At 42.3% G+C, this 12,517-nt stretch overlaps 1 protein-coding gene across 1 annotated transcript in view; it reads left to right on the forward strand.

The window, feature by feature from the left end:
• AP3D1 (adaptor related protein complex 3 subunit delta 1) overlaps positions 1–12,517 on the forward strand; it is a 38,356-nt gene that overhangs the window by 16,856 nt on the left and 8,983 nt on the right. The window contains exons 7-22 of the mRNA XM_069877990.1: positions 57–196; positions 468–541; positions 1,237–1,286; positions 2,398–2,447; positions 3,162–3,210; positions 3,930–4,075; positions 5,222–5,370; positions 5,462–5,692; positions 6,126–6,357; positions 6,914–7,059; positions 7,186–7,324; positions 7,832–7,903; positions 8,469–8,544; positions 9,328–9,527; positions 10,182–10,255; positions 12,215–12,419. Of these exons, the coding sequence (XP_069734091.1) occupies positions 57–196; positions 468–541; positions 1,237–1,286; positions 2,398–2,447; positions 3,162–3,210; positions 3,930–4,075; positions 5,222–5,370; positions 5,462–5,692; positions 6,126–6,357; positions 6,914–7,059; positions 7,186–7,324; positions 7,832–7,903; positions 8,469–8,544; positions 9,328–9,527; positions 10,182–10,255; positions 12,215–12,419 (2,033 nt within the window). The remainder of the gene's footprint in view (positions 1–56; positions 197–467; positions 542–1,236; positions 1,287–2,397; positions 2,448–3,161; positions 3,211–3,929; positions 4,076–5,221; positions 5,371–5,461; positions 5,693–6,125; positions 6,358–6,913; positions 7,060–7,185; positions 7,325–7,831; positions 7,904–8,468; positions 8,545–9,327; positions 9,528–10,181; positions 10,256–12,214; positions 12,420–12,517) is intronic.

Raw genomic sequence — 12,517 nt, forward strand, 5'->3', positions numbered from 1 at the left:
TCAATTACAATTAAGGCGTTGATGAGATTTCTGCTTTTCCTGCTTCTTTTTCCCAGGTGTGCAGTCTGCTGCAGTAAATGTTATTTGTGAGCTGGCTCGACGCAATCCCAAAAACTACCTTTCCCTTGCTCCGCTCTTTTTCAAGTTGATGACGTCGTCAACCAATAATTGGGTTCTCATTAAGATTATAAAACTGGCAAGTATTCTGGATCTATGCCTACAGGATCGGGGTTCTCATTAAATTACATTTGGTATGAAAGCAGATTTCTTGTTTGGAGTCATAGTTACCATTAAATCAAATAAAAAGAAACCAGGAATGTCTTCTAATGTTTATAATCGTAACCAAAGAGAGAAAAATATTTTAATATAACTTGATTTAAGTATAATAAGCTTCAATTTAAATGATTTTGTACTGCTTAAAGGCAGCTGTTGAATCAACTTTCTTGTCTGCGCTTCTTTTTTAACAGTTTGGTGCTCTTACTCCGTTAGAACCTAGGCTGGGCAAGAAACTGATTGAGCCTCTGACCAACCTCATCCACAGGTAGGTGTGACAAGTGTTACTGTGTTCATCAGGGAATTTTCTGGGTCTCAGCATGAATTTCTCCAGAGCATGCATGAAAATTGAGGCAATTTGCTTTCCTTCCACTTCATTCCAAATGAAATCCTCTGCACCGTGCGTTCAACTGGCAAAAGTTGTCTTGAGTTTAAATTTGGGGGGAAATTAGACACTGGAAATGGCTTGTTCGTTAATAAGGATGGGCAGGCGTGTAGCTATGCGCCAGAGGAGTGAGTCTGTGCATGACTCGTTCGCTTTGGAGAGAGAAATGATGTTCTCCATCTGCCTGCCTTATCGTGAAGTTTTGACCTTGGGCAGAGGACTCGGTTTGCTCCTTGGACAAGATTGTTTCAGTGCTTTGTAGCCGGTACTGATGTTTTGAGTAACTGCTCCCTTCCTAATTCCTTGTGTTGCAGTGCTGTTCCTTGCTGCTTCTCTGAGAGGATGACTAGTTTTTTTAAACACAAAGTAGCCCTTTCTCCTCGCTATGGTTTTTAAGTTGTAATCATTTCACCTAGCTGGAAGGTAGATGGAATACTGGCAATCTGGCCAGGAATACTTGCCAATACTGGCAATTTCTTTTGTGATTGAAGGTGTTAACTAGCTCCCAAGATACTGCTGACACTCTGGAAAATGTGCTGGCTTTATTCCTTATTTAAAATATTTGATTTCTCTTTCAGCACCTCAGCCATGTCTCTCCTATATGAATGTGTGAACACAGTAATAGCAGGTGAGAAATGAAGTTTGTAACCTAGAAAAAACCCTGATAAACTTTGTCATCAATTAACACCATCTGCAAGCCTTCTCTTAGCTTCAGTGTGTTTTATAGCTGAAATAAGTCTCCTGGCAAACTTTGATTTGTGTTGTTGTGTAATTGTAACCAAAATCCTTTGTTGTCAGTGGATGAGGTGAAGTTACTACAGCTGTGTTGTTTTCTAAATGCTGAAACAAATGCTGAAACTCCCTGACAGTAAGTGATTATTTATATGTGAGCTCTGAAACGTTGCTAGAATTACAAAATATATCAGCAGCAATAGAGTTAAAAACAGATTGATGCCTCATGGAAACTTTTACAGTGTTTTCTTATGTGATGAAAGAGCTGGCTTGTTTTTTTGTCTTCAATTTCATAGCTAAAAAAATTGGTGTAATTCCCTGAAGGAGGTCACTGGAATCATTGATTTACAGTTTCCGTTCCTGAGTGGGGAGGAATGTGAACTCCATAATGGGAATGGAGCAAGGAACCAAGGCAAAAAGGGAAAACGCAGTATTCCTGCTCAGACTTGGCCCTTTTCCTATCGTAATGCGGAAGCAGTGAGCACCTTTGCTGCTATGGGGCCGTGTGGTGCCAGAGCGTTAAAAATGTCCAGTGTAACCAACAATGGGACCTGATTTTTGCCACGAGTCTTTTGCTGGCTTGATTAAAGCTCCAATCTAGTTAAAAATTAAAATTTGGGATCCATTGCTGCATCTTGTTACATTATAAGAGTACACGCTTAAAAATTCAGCAGTACAGGAGCTGATGACATATTTACAGTGTTGCCTGCTGTGTCGTAGCAGCGCAGTAAATCTTAACGAGGGCAAAGCATAGGGAAAAGCAGCTTTGACCTGGCAGTTCCAGCAATTCCTACCTTTTCACTTTTCTCCCTTGCCTGTTGTTATCACACATAAGGGACGTGAAACTACAGTTTATGTAGCAAACGTCTTGCCTCCCTTAGACCTCCCAAAGTCCAAGCAAGCCAGGCAGATGCAGGTCAAGGCCTCGCTGTTGAGCTGTAGGGTTTGTGGTGTTGCATTTGTTCAGAACACAGATACTAACTGAAGCTTGTGCTTGTGTGTTTCAGTTCTGATCTCCCTGTCCTCTGGGATGCCCAATCACAGCGCCAGCATCCAGGTACAGTGCTGGGGTTTGGCAGGGGTTATTTGTTCTGCTCTGCTGTGTAATACAAAGGGCTGTGGAAACATTGGATTATATTACTCTGCCAAAAGTTAAAGCAGTAGCTCCCTGAAACACTGTTACTTGGAATCATGGAATGCTTTGGGTTGGAAGGGACATCAAAGCCCATCCCATTCCATCCCCTGACACCTCCCTCTGGATCAGGGGCTCCAAGCCCCATCCAACCTGGCCTTCAACACCTCCAGGGATGGAGCAGCCACCACTGCTCTGGGCAACCAGGGCCAGGGTCTCCCCACTCTCACAGCAAAGCGTTTCTCCCTAAGATCTCATCTAGATCTCCCCTCTTTCATCTGAAAACCGTTCCCTCTTGTCCTATCCCTGCACTCCCTGATGAAGAACCACTCCCAGTTCTCCTGTAGGCAAGTGGAATCCTTCAAAATGAAGCATTTGCTGGTTAAATTCTCTGATTTCCTTTGCTCTAAAATGTAGACTCTTCTCATTTAGAATTTTCCTAACTCACTGTCTCAACTGCTACTCTCAATACAATCATACAAAGGTTCCTTTTGTTTTGAAGTCTGTTAATGCATCAAGACCCTCCTACCTAGAAGCCCTGGGTCCTGGTCAGGATGCATCCTTCTGCATTGCTACGAAGAGTTACTTTACTGAAGACTTTTAAGGCTTGTAATAAGCATGGCGTGGTCTTTTTTCCAGCTTTGTGTTCAGAAGTTAAGGATATTGATAGAAGATTCTGACCAGAACTGTAAGTATGTTGCTTGTCTTCATATGGAAGCTTTTAGCAACCAAGCACTGGAGAGAAATGGCCACAGTCTCAGAGCAATGAGTTGCGTCTGCGCAGCTCATTTGGTGTTGTAGTGCCTGGGATATTATAAGCAGTTGCTGGGAATTAATGTGGAAATGATTTTTTGATAGTGAGCTCTTCTTTATAATAAGCTTGTTTCAAACAAATGACATTAATTATTCCTGCTATTCGTAGTCTTACATATCTAAACCAGTTCTCTTCCCATGCTGAGGTTTCCCTTTTTCTAGACTTGCTGCTTGGAAAGCAGTGAGGGGTGTTCTGTACTGTAACTTGCTTTAGTGACTGCGGAGAACAGTGGCAAGTTCTTTGTGCTAACCTTTCTTCCACCTTATGAATTTTTCCCATTGAGAGCAGGGCTCCTACTCAACACACTGGTCTCATTAGTGCTTTTACAGCTGTTTTCATCCTAGGATGCCTGTAGTTTCTATATAAATCAATGGCAAAACCTGAGGTGTAAGAAGACTATATATATAGTTATGTGCCTGTGTATTAAATGGAAATTTGAGACTGTAATCTGTGATACAGTTTCACAAAAATTCTCTTCTAGTCCTAGATTTGGGTGTATTAAAGTTAGTAGAAGCACTGGGTATTAAGAGTTCAAGCTCAGCACAAAACAGCGTTTCTATATTTGGAAAGAAGTTTTATTTTGTCTTTCACAGTGAAATACCTGGGACTGCTAGCTATGTCCAAAATCCTGAAAACGCATCCTAAATCAGTTCAGTCTCACAAGGATCTCATTCTCCAATGTCTGGATGACAAGGATGAGTCTATCCGACTCAGGGCTTTAGATCTCCTCTACGGCATGGTATGTTCCTACATGTATTTCCTTTCTTCTCCAGCCCCCGTGACCCTTTAGTTAGGAGACTGATGTCTAAGAAAAACATGCAGCTTTCCCTTCCCCTCTCCCCAAAAGTTTTGTGATAACAACTCCTGTATCTTTTCTGGCACTTCTGACAAGTAAAAGATCTGGAACAGCATAAAAGGGCTTTGAAACCTTTGATTCGGACTGGAAGGATTTTCTGAGTTCAGGTGCTTGTAGAAGGTGCCTAGAAGGCTGGTTTTCAAATCTGTCAGCCTTAGCTGCTTCTTCAGTCCTTCATCTGAGTACCAAGAGGACTGTGGGAATGTGGGACAGGTCTGTGCTCTTCTAGGTTGCAGCACAGCGTAGCTCAGGTTGACATAAGTTAAGCAGTCTGGGAAACAGTCTGGAGCAGGCTGAAACAACAGGAGAAGGCAGAGTCTGTTCTTCCCTCCCACAGCAAAGTGCACAAAGGGATTGCGTTGGACATGTCTTAGTTTCCTGCTTTAAGGGAGAAATTGAAAAGTAAAAGCAATACCTTTTGTCTGGCTATCCTCATGAGGCGCAAGAATGACAGGACAGTGTCTTTAATGTCGTTGCAAAGAGAATTGGAGTTGGTTCTTAGTTCTGGAGGTTAAATTCTGGTTGTTATCTTTTTAGTCAAAAGACAACCTAGGAAAAAGATTGCTCCACTACTCCACGTATTAACTGACTATTTTGGTGGATTTATTTGGACAAATAAGTTTCCAGAGAAGTTAATACGGCTATGATTGAACTGTTAGATTTCTGCTGAATGTTTGACTGCCAAATATCTTTGATTCTGAAGCAAAAATGTTTTAAACTATTAAATTTGCCACCTGGCAGAAGATCATTTTCTTCCGGATTTCTGTATTGCTGCTGGTAATTCTTATTCTAAACTCTGCCCGCAGCGTGGTCTGGTCTACTTGTGCTGGCTCTGCTTTAATAATGACATTGAAAAGAAGTAAACAGGTTCCTTTTTCTCTTGAGACTGAAACTGATGCCTAAAGATGTGGTTCTGATTTCCTGTGAACACATGGCAGGCCCATCAAATCGCTTGCAGCTGCTTTAACATGCTTGGCAGTGTGGGAATTGGCTTTGTTTTAGCTCAACCCTTCCATAACTCTTTAACAGGTATCGAAGAAGAACTTGATGGAAATAGTGAAGAAACTGATGATTCACGTGGATAAAGCAGAAGGGACAACATACCGGGACGAGCTGCTGACCAAAATCATAGATATTTGTAGTCAATCCAATTATCAATATATCACAAACTTTGAATGGTCAGTGGTTTTATGTCAGTTTTTGAGATCGTCGGCAATGGTAACGCCTGATTGTCTGCTGATAAAATTGCCTCCCTTTCATTCTTTGTAGGTACATCAGCATCTTGGTGGAGCTGACCCGGCTGGAAGGCACACGGCATGGGCATCTTATAGCAGCTCAGATGTTGGATGTAGCCATCCGAGTTAAAGCTATTCGGAAATTTGCGGTTTCTCAAATGGCCATGCTCCTGGACAACGCTCACCTCATAGCCAGCAACACCCAGAGAAATGGGATCTGCGAGGTGCTTTATGCTGCTGCGTGGATATGTGGGGAGTTCTCGGAGTAAGTGCAAACAGAAAGCATGACATGGATTGAATGTCATCTTTCAGACAAAGAGTCGGGTCACTGCGAAGTATTTTTTGAGATAAATAGTTCAGAATGTGCACCCTAAAGCTAATGGAATGATTGGTTCTTTACTGCTCCCTCACCCCCCCAGACTCCAGCTGTTTTTAGCCAAGATGGAGACTTCGTTTTGAATATCTGGAGGTTTTTTTATCTCCCTAGTCCTGCCAACTTGTGCAGGAAGGGCGGTGTTACTACTGTAGTTTAGAAGGGGAAAATACACAGAGAACAGATGTTTGTGTTTTTAGTCTGTTCTGCCTTTCTGCAGCACTTTGTACTGCAATGAGGCTTTTGAAAACCTGTTCTCCATGAGGACTGATGAAATGTTGAAATTCCTTAATTGCTGCCTTTCATCTGTCCACTATCTTTCCAGACACCTCGAGGAAGCAAATCAAACTCTAGAAGCAATGTTGAGACCTAAAGTTACAACTCTACCAGGCCACATCCAGGCGGTTTATGTACAGAACATGGTGAAGCTCTACGCGTCCATCCTGCAGCAGAAGGAGCAGTCTGGGGAAAAGGAAGCAGCTCAGGAAATCACGCAGCTGATGATTGAGCGTTTGCCTCAGTTTGTGCAGAGTGCAGACCTAGAAGTTCAGGAGAGGGTAAGAGAACAAAATTACCACAGAGCTTATCATAGCAAGTCTCTCGTTTACTTTGGGGTGTATGTAATATTCTGTGCACATACATGGCTTATCCAAACTATTGTTGTCAACTGATCGAGGTGTTTATTCCATGCTTAGTGTAACTCCATGAAAGAGAAGCTAGTGTGGGAAGAGGAGTGATGTTTCATGTCAAGGCCCAGATCTTATTCTGGTTCAATACCCCCTCCGAAGATTGCTTGCAAGAATTTCATATAATCATAATCATAGAATCACCAGGTTGGAAGAGACCCTCTGGATCATCGAGTCCAACCATTCCCATTTCACTCAAAGCAATTTCAATTTGAAATTAAGCAAGTGCTTATGGACACAAAAAGGACACAAATAGAAGCTAACATGGATTTATTTTACATCTGCTCTAAGCCTGCGGTTTATGCTGCTTCTCTTAATGGCTCTACTCCCTTAAGGGATTCTATTCTGCTCACTTGCATTGCAGTTGATTTTTTCTGATTCAGTTTGTTAGTACAAATTCTAAAATTACTTCTACATTTGTTTTTAGGCTTCTTGCATCTTGCAGCTAATAAAATATATTCAGAAGCTACAAGTAAAAGAAGTCCCTGTAGCTGAGGAAGTAATAGCTCTGTTTGCTGGTGAGCTGAACCCTGTGGCTCCCAAAGCACAGAAGAAAGTACCAGTTCCAGAGGGGTAAGTTTCCTTCTCTCTCCCAAAGCTGCTGTTAAACTCTTAAAAAGTAAAGTCAAGTATATGATGAGAAACACTGAAATACTCAGGGGTGTTGAGTCAAGCTCTGTTTATTGCAATTCTTACCAGCTTGGACCTTGATGCCTGGATCAATGAGCCTCCATCAGACAGCGAGTCTGAAGATGAAAAGCCCAAAACAATTTTTCATGATGAGGAGCAAAGACACAGACACAGACAGCCTGAAATGGATGAGGAGGAGCTGGCCAGGGTGAGTTAATGTTCGAATGCTTTTCCCTACCTAATACAGTAGTAATGTTGCTCTGTATCAGCAGAAAAAGAAGCAGCTTCTATGAATTACTGTTGCGTGACTGTTCACAGTGTTCCCTCCATTTTTGCTTCTGACCTCCTTGTTAAAGATAAATTCCTCCTTGTTCTTTATCAATAAAGAACACTTTATTGATAAGAATCTTCATTTCTTCCTCTCTTTGCAAAAATAGAAACATCTGAATTGCAATAAAAATCTGGCCTTCAGAAGTTATTCTGTCTAGTCTGGAATTAAAAAGCAAAGAGAGAATGTTCTGGAGAATATCAGTTATAGTATTAATGGTACTTGTAACTCGAAACTGGTTTATCACACTCAAGCTGCCATCTTGTAGCCTTTTGACAGTGGTTATGCATCGTTCCAGAAATTCAGGACCCTGGGTTTTGCTCTTTGATTCCTTTTTTGTGTCTTAAGAAACAAACATCCTAACTACAAACACTCTTTTGCTTTCAGCGTCGAGAAGCTCGGAAACAAGAACAGGCGAACAACCCCTTTTATATTAAAAGCTCTCCTTCCCCCCAGAAGGTGAGTGAGTCTGAGTTAATATCTCTCACTGGCTTCTCATGTAATTGTGTGAAGGATCAGGGAGTGCAAGAACTGCAGTGTGCCTACAGCTGGTCTTGTTTGTGTTGAGATAGTCACAAACGGTCTGGTGTCACCAGAGCAGCCAGCTTTCTGCATACAATGCATTTTACGGATCAAAAGGTTGTCGTGTTCTCTTCTTCACACTATTTTCAGAAAAGAACCTGCTTTGTCCCGTTGGGTGCCCCATTTTGCTCAACTCAAATCCCAAAATTTATCTTTGGAAGTGGCACATCATTAGCAACAAAGCACAAACCACAAGTTCTCTAGGGAGTTGCAGCAAGCCTTCTTCAGGACAGCAGCAGTGTTAAACTTCAGCTAGAATTAGTCTTTAAAATACTGGCTGGCTTTAAAATACACCCTGCTATCATGTGGGATTTAGTACGGAGCTCTTTCATTCCTGTCCTTTAAAATGTTCACTTAGAGGGTTGAACTGCTTGGAATGTGTCTATTCATATAGATTTGTGTCTGGCAGTGCTCAGAATTTAACAGCTTCTCATTTTCCCAGCGATACCAGGACACTCCAGGTGTGGAACATATACCTGTGGTCCAGATCGACCTTTCTGTCCCCTTAAAAGTTCCAGGTGAGTGCAGCTAATCTTTAATTACAGAAATTCAGTTAAGCAAAAGTAATAATTTCTTCTTAAGAATTCCTCCTCGTGTTTTTAGGACGAGAAGCATCCTTTAGTTAGACTCATAAATATTTCTTTAACTTATATGTGTTTGAAAATAGTGCTTTGCAGTTCCTCTTAAGACAGTATTAAGTGTAATTCTGTGATTAAGTGTATTGTGCAGCAAAGCCTGTAACATGTAAACTAATGCTGTCCTGTATAGGAAACAGCCGCCTTTGGAACGTCTCTAGGACCGATGAGGGTGAGGTTGATCAGGAGACATGAAGTGGAGTCTAATTTTTATGCTGTTTGAATATCTTGTTTCAAATATCAAAAGACAGTTGTATATCTTTTGGGTGGTTTGATAGCACTTAAAAGCTGATGATGATGTGATCACTTTAAATGCAGATATTTAAGGCTTCCATAACAAAGGTTTTTCCAAATGTGTGGAAAGTTGTCAGCATTAGTACAGCAATGGCACCAATTCTACTTAAAATATCGATGTTTCAGTACTCTTTTTAATCCACTTAATGCGGACGAGAATCTGGAAGCAGGGTGGAGGTCTGTCCTGTTTCTGGAGAGAGGGGGTAGGATAGTAAAGCTTTTGTAGAGGGGCTGTGTGTGGGATGACACAGAAGCACAGGGAAGTTTTTGATCCTTCTGAGAAGTTAGAGTAAGGTTCACTCCTAACACATTGTTTCAGCAATCAGTGTCCATGTGGGCTGCATCCTGAAAGTAGTTTGGCTTCCTCCGCAGGAATGCCCATGTCTGACCAGTATGTGAAACTGGAAGAAGAGCGAAGACACAAACAGAAACTGGAGAAAGACAGGAAAAAGAAAAAGCAGAAAAAGGAGAAGAGAGGTAAACATCATCGTCACAACTCTCTGCACACAGAGAGTGAGGAGGATATTGCTCCGGCTCACCATGTCGATATCATAACAGAAGAGATGCCAGAGGTCAGTTGCTTTGGTTGGTGGTTTAAGTCATGGGGTTTATCCGTGTGCTCCTCTGGAGAGACTTTTCCCCAGGAATTGCCAGTCAGTCTGTATTGTTGCAGTTCAAGAGCTCTGATTTTGTGCAGAGCTGTTTCAGATATGATTGAGGTGGTCCTAGGCTGTTCCTTGCAGGGGGGGAAATGATGGTCTTTTTGTGCACAGAAAGACAAAAAATGCCACTGGAGCTATTAAAATGCAGCCAAGTAACCACATGCACCTCTGCTACAAAAGTAATACTGTCCAAACAGTCATTTCATTTATTATACTCTGCTGCTTCACTTTAACATTAACTTGCTGTCTAGTCAGCAGGTTTGCAGCTGATCATAATTAGCCATGCATGCTAATGATGTAGTCTGTATTTGTTCCTAAGATTTCCTTTAATCAAAACTGAACAGCGGCAATTCAAATCCTGCAGTTTGTGAAGAATGGTTTTCTGTTCTAAATTTATCTTGCAGCTAGATGCTGCATCGAGGTGCATTGTTCCTATCGCTCACTGTGCTTGGCTGCGGGCTGGCCTGTGCCAGGGTTGACCTTAAACTGGGGTGGGGATGTAGAGCTCTAGTTGCAAAATGGCCTGTGGTTCTGGTTTCAGCGCGTGGTCTTTGTCTCCTGCAGAACGCTTTGCCCAGTGATGAAGATGACAAAGATCCCAATGATCCATACAAGGCACTTGATATCGATCTGGATAAGTAAGTGATAGTTTTGTGTGTGACTTCGCTTCGTTGCTAACCAGAATGCATGAGGGCAAGTCTGGTGCTGAGCAGGGAAAGGCTCTATCTACAGTCCACCAGGTGAAAAGACTTGTGTCTCTCACCTTGTGCAACCTTAGATCATCAGCCAAGCTTGGGTTCCCCCTGCAGCGTAGATAATAAAAGTGAAGCTGCTCAAGTGGCAGATGTTTGGGAGAATCATTTTTGTGACCGATTGGAGTCAAAGCACAGACAACTCATCTGGGATCGTGTGAGAGAGTTAGTCTGAACTCTTGAGGGTACCAGGATCTCTGATCTAATCTACGTCAGCATTGAGTGTGATCTGCATTATCTCTGTTCATCTCAAAACCCGTGTATGCATGGCAAGCCTGCTGTGATAACGTAGCCGGCGACAGCCAGTTTGTAGCATCTCTGTTGCTCTGTGGACATTCAGTGTGATGCCACTGTTGAAAAATGTTGTTCTGGTGCCATCAAGTGAGCTGCATGTCGTAGCTTTGGCCAAAGGCTGGTCCCTGTACAGCTACTGGAGCTGTTCCAGCGCTGGCACCTCAGGCTGCAGCACAGCAGAGCCCGAATCCCTGCGTCCCACCTGCTACTGCAGTGCAGTGAGCCCAGATCCCTGCATGCCACCTGATAACGAGCAGGGGGCTGTTAAGTACTGCACTCAGGGATTTTTTTTTTTTTTTTTATTTGCTGTTTTACAAAATCACCGTGCTAAAAATAATTGCCAATTTATAGTCCGTGGATGCCTCCTGTAAAGTTTGGAAGTCTGTGCAGATGTGTGCAGGATGCGTAATATTTCTCTCTCTGATGCTTTAAAGTCTGTGCTATTCTCTGCAGTTCTCAAACCTGTAGGGATTTGGCCCCTTAGTACCTTGCAAAAGAAGTGATATAGCATTATTTGAACAATTTCTGCAAAACTTCCTTTTTGTCACGAGCTGATCGCATTCCTCTCAGTCCCCAGGGGACATATATAAAAGGAAATTAATTTCTACCTGTAGACCTTGTATTTGCACGACAAGCCTCGACAGCATAGAAAATATTGAGCAGAGCAGTTTCTTCATGCTGTGCTGCAGGAGGCATCTTTGGGCTTTTGTATTGTTTCCATCTATTCTCTTCCCACTTTGTAAGAGTCGGTGTGCTCTCCTGTCACATTTTCTCATGTCTCTGTCCCTCTCTCTCTTTCTGTGCTTGCACTGCTATGTCTGTGTCTCGCTCACACGCAGTCTGGTTTCAGGGAAGCCTTCCAGGTAAGAATATGTTGCAAAGTGGCTGACCTGCTTGGTCAGTTTGGTTGATTTCAGTGGGAGTAAATAGTTGGAGGGTGGTGAGACTATTTCTAGTTATTGGCCTTCAAATTAGCGTGAGTCTCTTTCATTGCTGACCTTCGGCACTGATCCATGTTCCTGTACGGGTATATGTGAAATAGCTTGAACGTGAGATCTATTTACTCTTTATGGGTATACATGAAATAGCTTAAAGATGAGATCTGTTTACTCTTCAAACAAATGTAGTAACAAAACCCACACCCCTCAAAGGTAGGTTGAGCCAGGCTGTCATTCCACTGCTTCAATTTCCCACTGTTGCAAATATTTCCCACTGTTTCCCATCTGTGCTTTTCCTTAGAAAGCAGTTTCACAGAAGTGCAGCTCTAAGTTTGTGTTCTTCTGTTGGTGTTACTCAGGCTGCAAGTCTGCAAGTATCACTTTTCAGAGTGATGGAAGTGCCAGCAAGTTTGACTCTGTCCCCTTCAAAATATTTCTGTTAACTTCTAATTCACAAGTGTGGTGTCTGCAGTCACATATATAAACTTCAGGCACAAAAGTATGTGCCGATTTAAGATTTTAGGGCCAAACCCTTTAAAAACTTTGTCTTGGATATCCAGCAGATCAGCTGGGAGACTGTTTGCAGAAGGGTGATGCTCTTTTTATTTTTAAGACCCTTAGCAGACAGTGAGAAGCTGCCAGTGCAGAGACACAGAAATGTTGAGACCCTGAAGTCACCGGACGCGGAAGCTCCCCCGGTAGAGAAGAAGAGCAAGAAGCCCAAAAAGAAGGAAAAGAAACACAAAGAAAAAGAGAGAGAGAAAGGAAAGAAGAAAGAAAAGGAGAAAAAGGTAGTTGAAGAGGAAGAAGGAAAGAAGGTAATTCTCCAAGATTATGGTTATCTTAAAAACTGCTGTTCCGGGCCATATTATTGCTGTGTTTTATTGCTTAGGAACAGTCACATTTGACAATTCAC

The sequence above is a fragment of the Phaenicophaeus curvirostris genome, chromosome 28 (genome assembly GCF_032191515.1).
Source record: "Phaenicophaeus curvirostris isolate KB17595 chromosome 28, BPBGC_Pcur_1.0, whole genome shotgun sequence".
NCBI lineage: Eukaryota > Metazoa > Chordata > Aves > Cuculiformes > Cuculidae > Phaenicophaeus > Phaenicophaeus curvirostris.